We start from the raw sequence: 22,193 nt of genomic DNA on the forward strand, positions 1-22,193 counted from the left end.
TTAGTTTTTAGCAAGTGAAGTTGCTTTATTTCATTTTTATTTGGAAATGAATAGTTTATCACATGAAGAATTCAAATCATTTAAGGTAATTTCTTGAGGGCATGATCATGTTATTTCCTATTTCATTTTTTTCTTTTGATATCTTTGCATAGATATTTTAGCACTCATTGCATAGATATTTTAGCACTCATAAATGCTCATGCTTATGTACAGCTCTTCACATTTGAGACATGAAATATGAATATACTTCTTAGTGTTCTGTAAGTGGGTGAGGCCAATGAGCTAGGTGCTGAGGCAACATATATCACTTCGTGTCCAACTATTTAATTGCCAGTCAAATAAATTCCAGAGCTTTCTTTTCCTTTTCACAGTCACTGGCTGTTTCATCATGTCGAGTCACTGAACAACCACAATGAATAGATTCTCCTTACTGATAGAGATAACATTAAACAAATATTGTTAAGTGGCTACTACTAAATCTCAACAGCAGTCCTTAACCTGCATATTGTGATACATTAGTAATTCTCCAAACCAGAATCGGATTATTCCAGTAAGCATCTTTAGTGTAGTTGCCAGTACATAATAATTACTCAATAGCTGTTTACTGATTATATTAGAAGGCTATTTAGACTTACTGCCTCAATTTTGCAAGGGCCATTGAGTAATAATGGCTTATTTTTCTAAAAATAATGTTGGTAAATATCCAGTTACCAAGTTTTTAAATTTCCAATGAACAATATTAGCACCACAGAAGCAAAGATGATCTCTTATCTTGCATACCCAAGCCAATACTTAAATATGAAGTTATTAAATTAGTAAACTACAAGGAATATGAAAAATAGCAACAAAATAGAAATATTTTCCCTCTGAGAGAAACGTTGAAACAATAAAAAGTTTCACAGAAGAGACTATTGCTTTTTCCTAAGACAATTGGTTTGAAAATGGTATCCTTTCCTACCAAGTCATCCATTCTGTGGTTTCACATGAATATTATCCCAAGGGGCATGGCTACTTCTTCCAGGAACTTGGGAGGGAGGGGGAGAGGAGAGCAATGCACCTGATAGAGAATAGCCTACATTAAGTATACACTAGATATTTTCTTTGGCTTCTTTCTATTTCCTTAAATGTTCAAATGTTCTATTAAAGTTAATGGGATCCATGAATAACTACAAATAAGGTTGTGTATTACATTAATATATGACTTGGAATCCTAGTTATGGGCATGGGACTAGGGAAATGGGTATTTACAGTCCATACATCTAACTTAGAACAGAACATATAAACTATATAACCATTTGGTACTACTGGTAGAATATGTGTGAAGATACATGTGCATAAACATGCATATATATACACATATATATGATATATTATTATATTTCATATACTATTTGAAACTTTCTCTTTTAACTAACCACATAGCAGAGCTATCTTTACAACATGGCAATAATTATGCCTCTATAGCATGAATTTTAAACGTTTCATAATGTTGTACTAAGTATATATTCCATAAGTTTTACCAATCCCATAGTGATGGATATTCAGGTTTTATCTATAATAAATGCCCACAGCTAACATCATATTCGATTCTTATATCAGGAGCAACACAAGAATGCCAACTCTCACCACTTTAATACAGCACAGAATTGACTTCCAAGCCAGGGCAATTAGGCTAGAAAAAGAAATAAAAAGTCATCCAGATTGGAAAGGAAGAAGTAAAATTGTAACTATTTGCAGATGGCAGGATATTATATATGTAAAATCCTAAAGACTCCACCAAAAAACTGTTAGAACTAATACATTCAATAAAGTTGCAGAATATAAAATCAATATACAAAAATGTTGCATTTCTATATACCAAAAATGAACAAGCAGAAACAGAAATTAAGAAAACAATTTCAGCCCAGCCGGCTTGGCTCAGTGGTTGAGCATTGACCTATGAACCAGTAGGTCATGGTTCAATTCTTGGTCAGGGCACATGCCTGGGTTGTGGGCTTGATCCCCATGTGGGGCGTGCAGGAGGCAAGAGATCAAACATTCTCTCTCATCATTGATGTTTCTATCTCTCTCTCGCTCTTCCTTTCTCTCTGAAATCAATGAAAATATATTTAAAAAAAGAAGAAAACAATTTCATTTAAAACTACATACAAAAGAATAGAATGCCTAGGAATAAATTTAACCAAAGAAAGAAAAGACCTATACACTGAGAGCTATCAGAAATTTTTGAAAGAAATTAAAGAAGATACACAAATAAATGAGAAAACATCCCATGCACATGAATTGGAAGAATTAATATTGTTAAAATATCCACAATACCCAAAGCAATCAATAGATTCAATGCAATCCCTATCAAAATTCCAATAGCGTTTTCCACAAAAATAGAACAAATAATTGTAAAATTTGTATAGAACCATAAACTTTCACTCTTAAAAAAGTGTTTTAACTATTTCTTACTTACATCATTGCACTAATCAGTTTATTGCTCTTAGATTAATTTCTAGAGGTATGAACACAAATCTCAGATTTTACATATTTAAAATTTTGTGATTTATTTAAAAATTATGCTCTAGAAAGAAAACATCAATTTATTCTATCATAAGCCCTTTCACAATTCATGATATTTTCTGTTTCCTTATATTCTAGAAAACTGTGAGTATTATCACCCTTCCAATCTGCTGATCTGGTAGGTAAAATTGACTTCATTGCTTTATATTGTATATCATTCATTACTACTATATGTGTGAAGTTGTGTGTCCATAAACATGCATATACATATATATGTGTATATATATATATATACATATATATATATTATATTTCATATACTATTTGTAAATTTCTCTTTTAACTAACCATATAGCAGGGCTATCTTTACAACATGGCAATAATTATACCTCTATAGCCTGAATTTTAAATGTTTCATAATATTATACTAAGTATATCTATATTAACTAGAATGTCTTTTTGTATACTTACTGATATATTGACTTTTTTCTTTTGTAATTTTCTATCTCATGTTCTTAATTTTCTTATTGGAATGTTTTGCTTTCTCTTATTCATTTATTGAGTTACTTATATATGAGGGCTACTAAAATTTTGTTATAAATGTTACAAATAATTTCCTAGTTTATTATTTGACTTTTAACTTTATTTCTGACTAAGGGCCCGATACACAAAATTCATGCAAGAGACTTGGCCCTCACAGCCTTGGTGGCTGCCTCGGCACTCACAGCCCTGGCTTTGTCCAGAAGGTCGTCCAGAAGGTCATTTGGAGGTCCGGTCTAATTAGCATATTATACTTTTATTATTATAGATAGTTCATGTATAAATTCTAACCAATACATGAAACAACTAGAATTGCCTTACTAAATACCTTCACATACTCAATAAATAATTACTATAATCATAGGCTATGAAGCAATAAAAATAGTACAATTTTTTAAGAGCTTAATAAATACTTTCACATTCATTCCTGGCTTCTAGGATCAAGTGAGCAATGAGCAATTAGTAAATTAATGGTAATACTGCAGTGCTTCTAGCATACTTGTTCCTGAACTATTTGAGGTACCAAATAGGTAAAAGGCTTTAATTGCCTGGCTCACATGAAATTTAAATGATGAAATAGAAGGAGAAGAATCCATGGGCATATCTTATTTCTAATTCCATTAATGATCTAAAATTCGACTTGAAAATGGCTTTTTGAGGTATTATAAAGTAAATTTTAATGTTTCAGAAAGAGAACTACATATCTCAGGAAGCAGGTAATTGTCCCTGGATTTAGCAATCTGACCCACAATATAGAAATTTCTAATTAAAGTCCTCCTTTTATAATGCTAATCTTTCAGCCATAAATTTCCTTGGGGCATGCTATAATGAAGATGAAATGTACTAAGGTTTTAAATTAACCAGAGATCCCAGAGAAACCTAATAAACATTTTCATAAATGTTCACTGTAAGTAAATTTTATTGTGAAGTAATCCTATTGTTATGTATAGCTCTCATCATGGGCATCATTACACCATGAGTAACTGAATAAATAGAAATAATTATTTAAAATGCTAATCTTCCAAATCGGGATTTGATATAGGTAAAAGAGGAACATGAATTTTTGTAACTGAAACAACAGGCAGATGATATGGAAATAAGGAATCACATAACAATATTTTCAACTACCATTAATTCTTTCAAAGATAGTTTTCCCCCAAGGGTTTAATTTATAACAATTCTTTAGTTTAAAAAATTTGATGTCTGCATTCTTATCATAAGTTCACCATCACCCAAAATATGAATGGCATGTTGGTTTCACAATAACTCTAAATTAATTATTCCTAAATATGATATCCCTTCAAAACAATTTTATCTTTTCCTTATAAGATCAAGAGAGTAAAGTTTTAGTTAAAACATTTGTCAGTAGATCTGAGGCCTGATTACATATATTTACCACACATTTACCTATGTTGTTCTGCAAGTTTAATAAGAAGTTTTCATTGAATAAGTTTTAGCATTATTCCATTGTTGCACTGATATTATTCTTTGGCAAAGACCACAAACTAAGATGTAAAGCTATGTTCTGATGGAATTCTGTAACAGGGATAATTATACATGGGTAACTGCTAATTATACATTTTAAGAAATATATTTATATAAAATAAGTTAGCGATCAAGGTTATTATCCAATTTAATTTTGATGCTACCACACTTTAAGTACGGTTTCATGAAAAAAGTGTGATTAATAACTATGATGAAGGAATAATTATTAAAATACTTCTGAGAATAAATACATTGTAATAAACAATAAAATCGAAGAAAAACAGGAAAGAAAATTACTGATGAATGTAGAAACTAGAAGTTCTTCTACAGAAAATGGAAAAATATAGTGAATTTGCTTAAAATATTTACAACCCTAGGATAGAAATCACATTTATAAAAATTCAGGATATCAGATCCTAGAGCCAGTATTTCTACTCTGTAACTTTAGTCTAATTATGCAATATCTCTGGACTTCAGTTTCTTCAACAATAAAATGAAAAGGATTGCGGGTACTCAATCTACTTAATATTTTTCATATTAAATAGCATATATAAATTCTTCCCAAGTGAATTTGAAATGTCACGTGTGTTGGAAAGCAACTGATCACCTTCCAGAACTTACTCTACAATACTTATGGGCAAAGACATTCTCAAACTTCTTAGTCAATCAGTAGCCTAGGTATTTAAAGATGTGTAAAAGCTTACTTAAAACAAATCACCAGTAAGTACAGTACTCATTACCGAACACCCATTTAGCACCATACTAGCCTTTGTTCAATTGATCACTATCCCTCATAAGAATCTTATAAATTGTGGCAGATTGTATTTTTTCAAGATGGATACAACAAGATCTCAGATTCTAGGTACTCTTATTACAATGTAACAATGACAGTTCTCTATCAAGAGTTGGGTTGATGTTCTCTCCCCTAGAATATGAATGAAACTGTGACCAGGGGCAAATTACACTATGTGACTTTCAAGACTAAGCCACAAAAGGCAATATAGTTTCTGCCTGGTATTCTCTGTATCACTTGCTCTTGGAACCCAGGCAGCATTTTGAGTACAAATTATATGGAGAGGCCACATGTAAGTGTTCTAGACAACTTACCTGACTGAAGTTCCAAAATTAGCCACCAGACATGTGAATGAAGAAGCCTTCAGAATGACTCCAACTTCTGCTACAGTCTTACTGCAACTGCATAAGAAATCCTGTCCCAGTTAGCTCCCCGAATCATAATAGATTAGAGGCCCAATGCATGAAATTTGTATAAGGGGCTCGGCCAGAAGGTTGTCCAGTCTAATTAGCATATTATACTTTTATTATAGACTAGAGGCCCGGTGCATGAAATTTATGCATGGGGAGGAGGGGTCCCTTAGCCCAGACTGCACCCTCTAGCAATCCAGGGCCCCTCAGGGGATGTCCGAATTCCAGGACTGCAGGCCCCTAATCACTGGCCTGCCTGCCTGCCTGATCGCCCCTAACTACTCGCCTGCCTGCCTGATCATTCCTAACCATTCTGCCTGCTAACCCCTCTGCCTGCCTGCCTGATCGCCCCTAAACACTTGCCTGCCTGTCTGATCACCCCTAACTGCTTACCTGCCTGGCTGATCGCCCAGGCTGGCTTTTGATTAGTTTAAGCCAGTCTTGGTTTCCCCTTATTGGTTTAGGTAAGAAGATGTGACATGATTCTATCAAATAAAATGGAAGGGAAAATATGCCAGGAAATGTGTCCTCACCCTTAAAAGAGGCATACATTTAGACTATAATAAACATGCAACAATCAATATAGATGGTTTCCACAACTTTGTAGCTTCTGGGTAAAGATTAAAAGTGATTGAAACTTTGCAACTTGCACAGTTTTAGTAAGTTCACAGTTTACAAACATAACTAGAAGAAACCATGGAAGAATCTTTTAAAGGCACCCTTTCAATAGCAGAGCACTTTATAATTTTAACTTTCCTTCCCCACCAACAAAAAAGCCATAAAGTAAAATCTACACTAATAAAAGAGAAAAATGGTAATTGGCGTACGGCGATACCGTTTTCATTGGCTAATCAGGGCTACATGCAAATTAACTGCCAACTAAGATTGGCAGTTAACTGCCAACTAAGATTGGCAGTTAACTGCCAACTAAGATTGGCAGTTAACTGCCAACAAGATGGCGGCTAATTTGCATATGTAGGCACAATGCAGGGAGGCGAAAGGGAAAGCAGGAAGAAGCCCCCTGCCACTGACAGTGATCGGAAACCCAGGGGGGAGCTAAGAGCTGGGTGGCAGGGCAAAGGTGGCCCTGGGGCCACCTTTGCCCTGCCCCCCAGCCATGATCGGAGAATCAGGTGCCTTTTCCGCCCTGGCCAGTGATAGCAGGAAGTAGGGGTGGAGCCAGCGATGGGAGCTGGGCACGGTTGAAGCTGGCAGTCCCAGGAGCTAGGGGTCCCTTGCCTGGGCCTAAAGCGAAGCCCACGATCGCGGCGCCCCCCGCTGCCACTGCAGGTCCCCGCTGCCCGGGCCGGACGCCTAGGCCAGAGGCGTTAGGCCTGGGCAGGGGCGGAGCCTGCAACCGCGGGGAGCTGGGGGTCCCCTGCCCAGGCCTGACACCTCTGCCGGAGGCCTCAGGCCTGGTCAAGGGGCCGATCCGGTGATTGGTGATCAGAGGGTGATGAGGGTCAACTCCTCTGGCTGAGGCATCAGGCCTGGGTGGGGGGCGGAGCCTGGGATTGGGGGGATATGATGGTCCCCTTGCCCAGGCCTGAAGCCTGGGTCAGAGGCGTCAGGCTTGGGCGGGGGGTGGAGCAAGCGATCAGAGGGAGATGGGGGTCCCCTGCCCAGGCATGATTCCTGGGCCAGAGGTCTCAGGCCTGGGCGGGGGCCAGAGCCAGTGATCGGGGGGAGATGGGGGTCCCCTGTCCAAGCCTGACACCTCTGGCGGAGGCGTCAGGCCTGGGCAAGGGGACGATCAGGCGATAGGAGGGTGATGGGGGTCAACGCCTGAGGGCTCCCAGTATGTGAGAGGGGGCAGGCTGGGCTGAGGGACACTCCCCCCCCCCCACCCAGTGCACGAATTTCGTGCACCGGGCCCCTAGTATTAAATAATTCCCAACAACATAAGATAATATTTTTAAATGGAGAAAAATACTGCAAATTAAAAAAAAAAAAACAAGTAACAAACCATGATTTTGTTTATATTCCATGTCATAAAAAATGGCTAATGTACTTAATGTATACATAATTCCTGAAAATTGATAATATGCTATTCTTGATAAAAATTGGGAAACATGAAAATTTCCTTGAAAAAGAAATCCTCCCAGTTCTTCCACACATGTAAAGATGCTTACTCTCTTACACAGCAAGAAAAACTGCAAATATTTAGAATTTTACACACACGCACTTAAAATATGAGTGTAATAAAATGATTCCACAGATTTATTGAACTGATCAAATGAGATGCATTTAAAAACTACAAACGTTAGTTAAAGAAGAGAGGTGCCTCTTTTTTTCTAGCAAGATTTCTAGGGTTATAAATCTCTTTTATTATTATAAAATTATCAGATATAAGAAAAGTATGGCTAACTTTCCATAGCCTGATTCCTTTACTGTCTGAGCTGTTGAAAAGTAGAGGACATTTTGGGGGGCTCAAATATTTATTAAATGAATGTGGGATCTTTGCCCCAAGCTGTGCGAGGAACATAAAGATCAATAAGGCCTTATAGGCAAAAATAAAGGTATGTAGATGTTTGCATTCTTGTTTCTTTTTCTGCTACACTGTTTCCAGGATAAGGCTGGTTTCACAATGCCTCTGGATGAAGGACAAGGCTCACGTGCAGTTAACAAAGGAGGAAGGGGACAAATTGATACTTGGGGGTACCTGTAAAAATCCAAGTGATACCAGTCTTATTGTTAGCTTGAAAGTAATGGGTATTCTCCCTGAATCTGCATCCCAAAGTATTAGGCAGTGGTAGGCAGAAAAACAGCCCCCCAAAGATGCGTATGTCCTAGTCCCTGACACCTGTGAATGTCACATTACGTGGCATTGAAGAATTAAGGTTGCAAATGGAATGAAGTTTGCTAATCAGCTCACCTTAAAATAGGTAGACTTTCCTAGATTATGCAGGTGGTCCCAATGTAATCATGAGTCCTTTAAAGTGGCAGAGGAAGGCAGAAGAGTAGGTCAGAGTGATATGGAAGACTCAAGTTGCACTTATTATCTTTGAAAATGAATGGGGGCACGGGCCAAAGAACATGGAAGCCTTTTAAAAGTTGGGGGGGGGGACAAGGGAATGTAATCTTCTTTAGAGCCTCCAGAAGGAAGTCCTGCTGACACTTTGATTTTAGCCCAGTGAGGCCCATGTTGAACTTCTGAACTGTAAGATAATAATGTGTGTTGTTTTAAGGCACTAAAGTTTTGGCTATTTGTTACAGCAGAAAGAGGAAACTGATTTAGACATTCATTATCAGTAGCAGGATAGGTTAATCCAAGAGAAATACACGTTTATCCATGTGGACACAAGATATTCAGTGTAGTTTCATTCATTTTCATTCTATCACGAACCCATTCCAATCATTGACACCCACGAAAATACACACACTCCACTGACATTGTTTTAATCAGAGTAAATATTAGCTAGAGTAAGCATATTAACGTATTGGCCAAAATGGTATAGATTTGAGAGTGATTAGTGTTGTTATTAATAATTCCACTGTAATAACTGTTATATATCAGGATTTCCCAGGACCCTATCCCACTGGCATTTCACTGGTTAGTTTTCCATCCCAATGTTACTTGAACTAATCAGAAACATTTAATGCTGTTAAACACTCTCCTCCCCCTGAAACACTTTCTTCTACCAGCTTCCAAAATAGGGTACTACACCCTCCTCCTTTTTCCTCTCCTCTTTCTGGTCACCCTTTTTAACCCTTTTGCTGATTGCTTCTCATCTCTGAGTCCTGGGAATGCTTATCTATCTGTACTTTTTTTCCTAAATGGTCTCATCCAGGTCAATGAGTTTAAATACTATCTATGTTGCCGATGCCTTCCAAATTACTTATCTTTAACTTTAAACTTACAACTCTAGGTTTATGTATATTAAAGTCTCATAATCATAATCATCTCAGCATTAATATGTTCAAAACTGAGCTCCTAACTTACTCCCAAATCTATCCCTCCTACAGTCTATCCTATCTTAATCACTGGAAACTCCATTCTTCAAATTTCTTAAGCCAAAACCTTATAGCAATCCTTGGTCCCTCCAATTCTTTCCTAACTCATATATACTATGTAATGTGAATGTGGAGAATGACCTTGATGAATAATGACTTCAATTCTGCTATCAGTATGCCATCCCAGAGATCATGAGACACAAAGGCTCACCAATCAAATGAATATGTTCAAATCCCATCAGCTATTCTATTATTTCACTCATGTATGGGATATAAAACAAAAAGGAACAAACAAAACAAAAAACAAACTCATAGATACAGACAACAGAATGGTGGTTACCAGAGGAGAAAGTGGGGGGCATCAAAGAGGATAAAGGGGGTCAAATATATGGTGATGGAAGGGGACTAGACTTTGGGTGGTTGGCACACAATAGAGTATACAGATGTCACAGTATAAAGATATACACCTGAAACTTATGTAATGTTATTATTAACCAATGTCATGCCAATATGTTTAATTTAAAAAATAAATAAATTTAAAGTATATGGAAAGATGGAAGGTGAAATAGATGTGAAGGTAACACAACTGGGATAAGGTCAAACAGAAGGATCACACTATTTAAATCTTGTATTATACAATGTTCATATGCTTTGCTGTATCAGCCTTCACTGCTGATAATGTGGACAGAACCAGAGGTGATATTTGAGCAAGGGGTTCAATAGGCAGAAGATGCCCAAGGCTACCACGTACATTTACTCTACTGGAGAGATGCAGGAACGAGTATACCTGACCTATAGCTGCAGCTCATCAGTTAGCCTACTAAATAGCTATGAGATTTATTGGCATTTTTAAATGTAAAGCACTTAGGAGACCATAATGAAACCACAGTATCATTATAGGGTGGGTAATTCAGGAATAATGTAGCTGTCAGCCCAGAGGTGATATGATCATATGTTATGATTTGGTGTTTTCATCACTTTCCATTCATAAGTAACACTCATGTGTATTCCATTATTTATCCCATCTACTTTTAATATGTGCAATAGGTTAAGTTACTCTCTATACTTTAACATACATTTTAACCTCTGCCTATGTCTCACAAGACTATTTGCTTCATCATCAGCTAAATTTAACTCATGGGGTTCATGCCTATTTCACTGTCTACTAATTTACTTATGATTTATGCTTAATGCCTCCTCGAAGTTTTATCTATCCTCTTTGGCTTTTTAAAACACAAGCAAATGTTTTCAAAGAATATAGCAAACACATGTTCCAGACTGCATTAGCAAATCCTGTGGGTTGTGCAAAGCATATCCAGAATTCAACTACTCTGCATCATGCTCATTGGAAAACACTTTGGAGGTTCATCAAAAATTTAAAAAAATAGAACTACCATATGATCCAGCAATGCTACTTCTAGGTAGATATCCAAAGGATATCTAGCCTGGATTATTGTAATAGAATTCTAGTTTCCTTGCATCCACCCTTGTCCCTTTAATTTATTTGCCACACAGCAGCCATGCTGAAAAAATAGGAGTTTGTCCAGCCAGTGTTCTCAGTGGTTAAGCATCGACCCATGAACCAAGAGTCACTGGTTAGATTCCCAGTCAGGGTACATTCCCAGATTGTGGGCTCAATCCCCAGTAGCAGGTATGCAGGAGACAGCTGATTGATGTTTCTCTCTTTCTCTCATTAATGTTTCTATCTTCTTCCTCTCTCTCTAAAACAAATAAAATGTAAACAAAATTTTCAATTATAAAAAGAAAAATATATGCTTATGCCATTCTTCCAATTGCTTTCCACCTCACTGATAAAAACAAAAAACAAAAACCTAAGTCATCACCATTCCTTTCAGGACACTATGTCATCTGGTCCACTATTACACCTGAGATACCATGTCCTTAACACTGTGTTCCTCCTCTATAACTTTCCTTGAATAGTCCAAATATCCCCAAAACTCTGTGATTTTGCACTATATGTGTTCTTTCTAATGGGTTTCTCTTCCCTTACATGCCCACACATCTCTCGTCTTTACTCAAAATTTACCTTCTTAGTGAGTCCTTCTCTGACAACCCAAACTTAAATTTTAACTTCTCTCTGCCACATACCATGTATTCCATTTTCATCTTCTTTTCTTTTTAGTAGTTACCACTAAATTTTACTTTACTTAAGGCATATTACTTACATATTAATTGAAATGTTATTTTACTTATTTACATATTATAACTCTTCTATGAGCATACACCCTCCATTAGGGCAGGAATTATTTTGTATATCTGTTCATTGATATGCCACTTGGTTCTATAATATTACCTGGCACATAGTAGGTGATTAATAAATAAGTGTGAAGTGATTACAAAAATGGATACTACTCAATATGTGAGTAATCCTACATATAAGAATCATAGTAGAGAAAATTCAGTGTTAATATAAGGACTGTGAGTTTGGAGTTAGATAAATCTGAACTTGAATCCAGGTTCTGCCACTTACTGGGTAGGCTTTGAAATTTGGATTAAATTGGCCATTTTGAAAAGGAGACAAAAGTCACTCTAGGCTGAGAGAACCATAAAAGCTAAGACAAGAAACTGCTTGGCAAATGGAGGAGAGCAAGCAAATGAATTTGAATGAAGTAAAGAAAACATGAGATAGGCTAGTTTAAAATAAACATGACAATATAAATTGTTAATAGATCGTGGAGCTTCCTGATGAGATTTAGGAGATTTTTGTTATAAAGACAAAAGTAAGTGAAGAAAGTTTTGTGATGGATATTATTAAAGCTGATAACAATAAAATGTAATCGGATTCACAGGAGGCTAAACTAACGATAGTGATATTGATTGCAAAGCTATTTCTGTATCTAGAAAACATGTATTGAGGGCCTGAATTAGAGGGCATGTGTGAATATTGAGGGGACATAACTTAATGGAGAAATGTAAATGAAAGAATTGACTTTACATGTCTCATTATCAAATATCAGATCAATATAGAGACAAAAGAGCATGTCACATTTTGAAGTCTCAATGACTGCTGAGTAATATTCTCATTGACATAGAGAGAAAAATGACAAGAAATGGGTTTATGAGCAATGAAACAAAGCTCACTTCAGGACATCCTAGGCTTGAGAAATCAGTGCATATCAAGGTATAGATACATATCAAAGAGTTGAAAATGAGTTGGAAATGTGGCTGTAAATCAAGTCATTGGAAGTGGTGAAAACATAGATATAATGGTCATCTGCATATAGCTTGAAGCCAGGAGATTAAATTATATTGATAAGAGAGAGTGAGTATAAATAAGAGGGTCAAGGGTTCTTCCATGAGACTCCAGGGCTAAGAGAGTTGGAAGAGGACAAAGGACTAGATATGAAAGATACAGAACAGTAAGGTATGAAGAAGAACCTGATGAGTCTAGACTAGAGGCTATGGGAACAGAGTTTCAATTATGGCAGAAAACCTGAGGAACGAAAAGAAGATATTTGATTTAGTGAGTAAATATAATTATTTAAAAATAAATGAATGAGTGAATACATCATGGACTACAGAAGGCGGTAAGTGAAAGAAAGTCACATAATAGCATATTAACAAGATAAAGTGAAATGGTGCATTTGGAGAGGGGCAGCATACACATGGGTGTGAGTGCCACAGGCGTTTTGGACAGGGTGAGGCTCCATGAAAGACAGGTAAATTGAAGGTGAAAAAAGAGATTGGGGATTTTTGATGTAAGTTTAGGAGTAGAATGAAAGAAACCATGATCAAGTCATAAAAATACAAATCAGGTATAACTATAAAAACGATGTCCTCCATCTAAGAATAGATGGCAGTTAAGTGATACAATGAGGGCAAATTAGGGGTTCATACCAGATAGTATCTCTTCTGGGAAAATACTCATTTATGGGCAGGGATTCCAAGGTAGGTCAGATTGTTTCAACTTAACAGCTTCACATAAACTCCAATGAGTATAAGTCAGATTTTCAAACTTTGGGTTAAATGGGGCTAACTGATGTTTCTAAGATACTGGGAACTTTTAAGATAATTAAGGAATTTTATGTTTTCCATAGGAGACAGTCACCTGCATGGCTATCTTCCCCATTATGAAAACTTCACCCTTCCTTGTAAACCACCAAGTAAATACCTGAATGAATTGAATAACCTTAAATTATTTTGAAATGGATCAGATACAAAGTGTAGGGGGCAGTATAGGCTCAGGCCCTCTATATAATTCTTTACTTTGTTTTCTTAGTAAATAACTAAGACATAAATTTATCAAACCTAACTACATATAACATTATCTTCTGATGTGATACCTTTAGAAACAGGCAGAATATATAATTCCCCATTCAATGTAATCATTCTTTTCTAAAAGATAACATTAGGTTCATTTCAATAGCTTATGTTTTAAAAAATAGGTAAATGAATTTTTTGCATATGTTAGAATATATTAGATATTTTGTAATATTTAGACAAAGGTAAAGTGAAAAATTTGAGTCTAGAAAAATTAAGGTCATTTATAATTACTTTATTAATGAGTCATACCTGAGCAGTACCTTCATGAGATGGTAATGAGGTAAAAATGTGCTTCCAGAATAGGCATTGGAGAAAACCTTCTGGAAAAGGCAACTCAATAAAGTAATAATTAGGGGGAGAGGCTTATTTTTTTGTCTTGGCTTATGCTCTTTAATTTTAGGATGTGCATAATATTCTTTAAGTCTTGGAGTTTTCAATGGGAGGGTGGTGATAAAAGTGCCAAGAGAGTCAGGGAGAGTAAGGTAGGTGGGAGGAAAGGAAGGAAAAGAAAGGAAAGGGAGGATATACAAGAACTAAAGTAAGTATAAAGTAGCACCTTTATATAGATTATAAGGATATTAGTTCACATAATGTGTACACATCGCAAATTGCAAAGAGTAATGTGTGGTAGAATTATTTTTATTTACTGATCATTAGAAAGCAGATTAAGTTTCTTGTTCATTTGCATACCATTAGCTTTGTGAAAACGTGGATGGGAATTTAATAGAAGATAAGGCTTAGTCATACAACTCTTCTCACCCAATCTCCTTTGTTTAGCTTAGCAAGAAAAATAGCCAAAGATAAAGGGCATACCTAAGCCCTGAAATATGTTTTCCAGGGGGAATCTTCCAGTGTTAAGAAATTTCAGCTTCATGCATCAGTTAACTACACCAAATAAATCACTGACTTATTCAAACACTATCTTAAAGAAAATCAACGAGTCTCTAAAAATGTATACATTCTTGCCAAAAGGAGAAGGTCTTTAATTTCTAAATGGCCATTCATAGTGTAGTTTTTATAAAAGTCACTTCCTCGAGAACTTTTCAAATTGCTCTACTCAGCAAAATAATGTTTTCTTTTAAAAAGAAATTCTAGCAAATTTAGCAATTCCAGCACATTTCATTCCCACACTGTTACATATACAAGGCTATAATTTCTTGTATATTTAGGTTTCCTACAATATTGCAACGGTGTAAAACTGCACTGAGAAAATTATTTCTGTGGAAAGTATTAAATAGTATATAGACTCTGATCTGGTTACAGTGTGATTTTTTTGTATAAAAACTACAGAGCTGCCGAAACCGGTTTGGCTCAGTGGATAGAGTGTCAGCCTGCGGACTGAGAGGTCCCGGGTTCGATTCCGGTCAGGGGCATGTACCTGGGTTGCGGGCACATTCCCGGTGGGGGATGTGCAGGAGGCGGCTGATCGATGTTTCTCTCTCATCGATGTTTCTAACTCTCTCTATCTCTCTCCCTTCCTCTCTGTGAAAAATCAATAAAAATATATTTAAAAAAAAAAAAACTACAGAGCCTATTATATACAAGTTTAAACTAGCCAACTTAAAAGAGATCATATGAAGAAGGTTGCAGTTATGGTTTTTTAAATAGAATATGAAAATATTTGATAGAATGAAAATATAATAAAGGCATCTAGAGTATATATTTCCTTAACATATATAACTAGAAAATCTCCCCAAATAATGTACCTAGTAAATTTTATCCATTTCCCCAATTCTTTGAAAAGTTATATGTATAAGCCTTTAATGAGCTTAATTATTGTTCATAACCATCTGTGGTAACCTTTGTAAAAGAGAACTACATAGTAATTACATAACAAAAGTACAAATCACTACTATGAGAATCCCCATTCAGGAAGAATCAACATATGTTAAACCTACAGCACTTCATAAGGTGTAAGTATAACCACTATGTTGTACACCTGAAAGTAATATAATATTGCATGTCAACTGTAATTGAAAATTTTAAAAAATAATAAATAAAACAATAAAGTGAAAATAAAAACCCCAAGAGAAGTCGAAATAACAGAACAGCATCATGGGAGAGTAACTAATAAAACAGGGAACAATGAAACAGCTCTTGATGGAGAGGAGAAAGCACTGCTAAATTCAAACAAACAAAAGCCATGTTAGATTTTCTTGAATGGAAAAATTATTTTGTTTGTAGAAGAAAACAAAAATTATTTTGTTTGTAGAACAAAAATTATTTTGTTTGTAAAAATTCACAGACCTGTGAAGGAAATGGGCTCCGTGTGGGGTCAGAGGTGGCCATATAAGCAGCCTGAGTGTAGGCATAGCTCTTGAACCGAGGCTTAGGAGAGGAAGGAGTTCGTTCATAGCCCTGTGCTAGACTGACTGTGATCTGCAGAAAGGAGTTAGGGGGAGGGGGACAGAGAGGAGGAGACATTATAAGTAATTCTGAAAGGACTGCTTTCCAAGACACTAGAAAAACTAGTATTAAATGGAAACAGTGACATGTAAATTAAACACATACAAAGTGCTATTAGAAACTGGTACACTCTAAGGATTATAGTGCTCAATGTCATGTTGGAGGGCAGGTAATCAGGAGAGATGTGGAGGTGAGATTTAACCATAAGGATTCCATACTGATACAACTCCAGCACAAATACTGGATGGTGCTCTTCAATCTGGTAAAAACAGGCATGCAAAAGCAATTTTCTCTGAACCCAAGGTAAGCAAAACCAGAATTCATCAGGTCAATACCCTGGAAAAGACTGAAGCTTTCATAACCTAAATATAGAACTAGCTCAGTAGAGTGAGAAAATTAGGCCTGAGCGCTTTCCACACCTTCTGCAGAAATTTAGCTAACAGCTTTGTCATCATTGTTTGTGTCAAAACAAAAGTTCAAGGAAACACCCCAAATACCCACTGCTGGCAGTCAGAACAAGCCATGTAAAAGAAGAATCCCACAGGATACTGTACAATGAAACAATAAAAATTTTTCTCATATGTTGTCTCCATTTAATTTTTACTTAAAATATTTAAGCTCATTTATCTTAGCAAAATGTTACTTTGAATAATCAAAATTTGTTGATGCATCAGCGGATTGCCACTAAAAATAAGAAACATTATTCAATAGAGTACTTGCTTTCATTCTTGCTCTAATTCTTTGCTCTAGTTGATAGAAAATTTAATGTGTATATGAGCCTATCTTTTATTTCATTTTACACAATGAAAATAAAATATATTCTATATTGCATATTCCTATAATATGATACCTTGCATAGTAAAGTATTTGAACAATGTTCTTTGAAAACAATACTACAGTCCATGAAATTAGATAAAATTGTAATGGTTTATAGTCAATCTCTCCCTCCTTTTATCCACCCTCTCTCTAAATATATGTAAGTATACATAACATAGTGTGTGTGTGTGTGTGTGTATATATACATATATATACACACACATATATATACACATATATATGTGTATATATTATACAAACACAAACACATTTATCCACACATGCACACATATTAAGCTATGTATAACATAGTGAGTATCTAATAACATATTTGTGTGTGCACACATATACTATATTAGGTATACATGTATGTGTGTACATATCCACAGATATAATAGATTCACATACGTGTATGGCTATGATACTGAAAAAATGCATATAAAATAGAAAACATCTTTGATATTAGTGTCCTTTCAATACCTTACCTGTTGCGAATAGTGCATTTGATGATGTAACTGAAAGTGTTCTTCTCTAGTAACTTTGGATGGTCTTGGCAACATTTCCACTTCCTGGATGGCTTCAATGCTCACTTGTTGAGGCAAAACTTGAAAGAGTGATGTGACATACATTAAGATGGACTTCTTATCTGGATAAGTAGTGGCAACATCTGTAAGCACATTAACACCACAGATCAATTTTTGGTTTCTATATTTGAGTCTCTAAAAGGAGAATGAACAAATCAATGTTACAGGAAGAAGACAGATTAATGAACATTGGATGGTCCATGAATATCTTACAGAGACTAATTAGAACATGATAATCAGGCCTAAAATGTCCTTTCAATTTGGCAGACCAATGAGATGAGCACTAAAGTTCATTTATTTTCCTTGTTCACATAAAAATTTCATTCCATAATACTTTTTCCTTAGTCAAATTGCCAAACTAGCCCATCTACAAGATTGGTTTTCATTAGATACAAAACAAAAATAAAATATCATATCTTCTCTTCCATGGAAAGTTATAACAACATATCAACTAAAGTGGTGCATCGGTAAGTAAACAATTACACAAAAGAGGCTAATGCTTTGGCTTCCAGTAAAGAATGCTTATACTTCCTAATCAAATTTTGCTGATTATGTATGTAAAGGGCAAACGATGTCTGTTTTGAAATGAACCATGTATTCAATAAAAACAAAATAAAACCACTATATACCATATGTTCAATGATGAATAATGTTCCTCAAATAAATTAAAAGTATTTGTTTACATTATAGTGCACCTGTTAAGGTCAGATGTTGCTTTACTTCTCAGACTTTAAAGATAAATTTAAAAGTACTTCACGTAAGGTTGATCTAACATATGTCCTTTGCCACATCCAGGGAATGAAAGAAACCCAGAATTTATAATCAATAATAATTTGTAATAACACATAAAATAAGTGGCAGCTCCTTAAAAAGGTTCTTTCGCTACTTGGCATTACAATTTACCTGCTGAACTCATTCCAGGGGACCAAGATGTAAAAATAATCTCTTATGTGAAGTGTATCATTAATTCCAGAAGTATCAAAGCATAAGTCCTGATAGGAGGCCAAGGCAACTTCTGAGCAATGTGCCAGGAATTTTTCTTGCCATAAACTTATCTTGGTTTAGCAAGCATTAAAAGTTCTGTTTTAAACTAAATATATATATTCTGGACAGGTATTATGATTCTGTGTAAAAAAATCTCAAGTTCACTAGCATAAAAAGGGAATTGAACAGGTCGCTTAGTCTTTACAAGTAACAGGAACATGATTAATCAGAACAACTATTCTTAAAGTATTTTTTAAAGAGTTACAGAGGAGAGAAAAGTGAACTAGTGTTCCTTGGTCTGCTTCTATCCACAGTATAATACAGTACTTCTCAATTTTTAATGTGCACATGAATCACCTTGGGACATTTTAAAATCAGAATCTGATTCAGTAGGTCAGGGGTGGAGCCTGAGGCTCTGCATTTCCAACAAGCCCTTAGGCCAGCGGTTCTCAACCTGTGGGTCGCGACCCCTTTGGGGGTCGAACGACCCTTTCACAGAGGTCGCCTAAGACCATCGGAAAACACATATATAATTACATATTGTTGTTGTGATTAATCACTATGCTTTATGTTCAATTTGTAACAATGAAAATACACCCTGAATATCAGATATTTACATTACGATACATAACAGTAGCAAAATTACAGTTACGAAGTAGCAACGAAAATAATTTCATGGTCGGGGGTCACCACAACATGAGGAACTGTATTAAAGGGTCACGGCATTAGGAAGGTTGAGAACCACTGCCTTAGGTGATGCTGAAGCTGCTGGCTTGATGACCAACCACACTTTCAGAAATAGGGTCAAAAAAATTACAGGGAAGCAGACTATAATACCATCATGGTTTCAGTTCCATTGCTTCACTCATTTTTTTCAAAAGACACTATTGGACACATAAGTGCAAAAGGTTGACATGTACAAAATTACACAATACATATTCTATGTTCCTTATTATAATTTAACTAGGGGCCCGGTACACGAAATTCGTGCACTGGGTGTGTGTGTGGGGGGGAGTGTCCCTCAGCCCAGCCTGCCCCCTCTCACATACTGGGAGCCCTCAGGCGTTGACCCCCATCACCCTCCAATCGCAGGATCGGCCGCTTGCCGAGGCCTGACGCCTCTGACAGAGGCGTCAGGCCTGGGCAGGGGACCCTCATTTCCCCCCATCACTGGTTCTGCCCCCAGCCCAGGCCTGATGCCTCTGGCCCAGGCGTCAGGCCTGGGCAGGGGACCCCCAGCTCCCCGCGGTTGCAGGCTCTGCCCCTGTCCAGGCCTAACGCCTCTGGCCTAGGCATCCGGCCCGGGCAGCTGCGACCTGCAGTAGCAGCGGGGGGCGCCGCGATCGTGGGCTTTGCTTTAGGACCAGGCAAGGGACCCCTAGCTCCTGGGACTGCTAGCCTCGACTGTGCCCAGCTCCCATCGCTGGCTCCACCCCTACTTCCTGCTATCACTGGCCAGGGCGGCAAAGGCGCCTGATTCTCCTATCATGGCTGGGGTGCAGAGCAAAGGCGGCCCTGCCCCCCAGCTCTTAGCTCCCCCCTGGGTTTCAGATCACTGTCAGTGGCAGGGGACTTCTTCCTGCTTTCCCTTTCGCCTCCCTGCATTGTGCCTACATATGCAAATTAGCCGCCATCTTGTTGGCAGTTAACTGCCAATCTTAGTTGGCAGTTAATTTGCATATAGCCCTGATTAGCCAATGAAAAGGGTAGCGTCGTACGCCAATTACCATTTTTCTCTTTTATTAGTGTAGATTATTACCCAACAAGATAGTGAAAGTAATTTTTGAAAGTATTTTTAAAGGAAGAGCTAAAAACTACTTTGTGCATGAGAGTGCCTTTATAAAAAAATCTTACTAACTTAACTTTGAAATTCTGAAGCCTAAAAATCTCCCTTTCATTTGATAATTGTTTTTCAAGTGTTCATTGTATAGTGGATGCTATAATTCTCACCATGTTTTGAAACTCTAGTAGTATGTGTTTTTCCTTGTCACTAGTAACTAGTCAGTTTTATCTATGATGAGCATGATTTAGAATTCTGCTTTTCAGTGTATTAAATAAAACCATGCTGGGCGAAAGCATTACATTAAAGAAGGTTGATCCAAGACTATTTACTGCTACATTACACATAGGCATGTGTATGTATATGTTCGGCTTAAAATTTATGCCATGACTTAAAAAATAAAGGTAAAATTGGTCAAGTATTATTTTTATTGCCTTAAGCAAATGTCTGAAATTATAATACATTTTTTAAATTTGATTTTTGGAGAGAGAGGAAGGGAGAGGGAGAGAGAGAAAAAGAAACATTGATGAGAGAGTGAAACATTAATCGGCTGCCTCCTGCACATCCCCTACCAGAGACTGAGCCCACAACCCAGCATGTGCCCTGACCAGGAATTAAACCACCAACCTTTGGTTGCTGCACTGGACGATGCCCAACTACCTGAGCACACGTGCCATAGCTACATAAAACATTTTGTGCAAGAAATTAAGTAGTCATAAATATCAATCATTATAATAAACTAGAGGCACAGTGCACAGATTTGTGCACCAGTGGGGACCCTTAGCCTGGCTTGTGCCCTCTCGCAATCCAGGACTCCTCAGGGGAATGTAGCAGTGCACGAAGCGGCAGGCAGCCAGGGAGGAGCCTGAGCCAGAGCCGGGCTCTGCACTAATCCCACTCATGCTAGCCCCGCTGCGCCTGCCGCCACCTGCCGCTGCTCAGTAGTGCTGTTGCGGAGGCAGGAGAGGCTCATGCCACCACAGCTGCACTCACCAGCAGTGAGCCTGTCTTCTGGCTGAAAGGCGCTCCCACTGTGGGAGCGCACTGTCCACCAGGGGCAACTTCTGCATTAAGCGTCTACCCCCTAGTAGTCAGTGCATATCATAGCTACTGGTCGACCAATCGAGCAGTCTAATGGTTGACCGGCCACTTAGGCTTTTATATATGTAGTAGAGGCCCAGTGCATGGAGTTTGTGCACTGGGTGAGGGGGAGTCCCTCAGCCAGCCTGCACCCTCTCCATTCTGGGAACCTTTGGGGGATGTCTGATTGCTGGTTTAGGTCCGATCCGATCCGGCAGTCGGACATCCCTCTCACAATCGAGGACTGCTGGCTCCCAACCGCTTGCCTGCCTGCCTGCCTGCCTGATTGTCCCTAACCACTTCCGCCTGCCAGCCTGATCACCTGCTAACCACTCCCCTGCCAGCCCAATTGGCCCTAACTGCCCTCCCTTGCAGGCCTGGTCCCTCCCAACTGCCCTCCCCTGCAGGCCTGATTGCCTATAACTGCCTTACCCTGCCAGCCATCTTCTGGCAGCCATCTTTGACTCCATGGGGCGGCCATCTTGTGTATTGGAGTGATGGTCAATTTGCACATTACCTATTTATTAGATAGGATACTAGATGCCCGGTGCACAGAATTCATGCACGGGGTG

At 37.5% G+C, this 22,193-nt stretch overlaps 1 protein-coding gene across 2 annotated transcripts in view; it reads right to left on the reverse strand.

Annotated features, from left to right (window-relative positions):
• The window catches only part of DMD (dystrophin), a 2,781,977-nt gene that overhangs the window by 1,717,405 nt on the left and 1,042,379 nt on the right, over positions 1 to 22,193 (reverse strand). For both annotated transcript variants that reach the window (XM_081115404.1, XM_081115406.1), the window contains 2 exons: positions 17,679 to 17,860; positions 16,219 to 16,350 (listed from right to left, as the gene is read on the reverse strand). In XM_081115404.1, coding sequence (XP_080971530.1) covers positions 16,219 to 16,350; positions 17,679 to 17,860 — 314 coding nt within the window. The remainder of the gene's footprint in view (positions 1 to 16,218; positions 16,351 to 17,678; positions 17,861 to 22,193) is intronic.

The sequence above is a fragment of the Myotis nattereri genome (genome assembly GCF_964212035.1).
Source record: "Myotis nattereri genome assembly, chromosome: X".
Taxonomy (NCBI): Eukaryota; Metazoa; Chordata; class Mammalia; order Chiroptera; family Vespertilionidae; genus Myotis; species Myotis nattereri.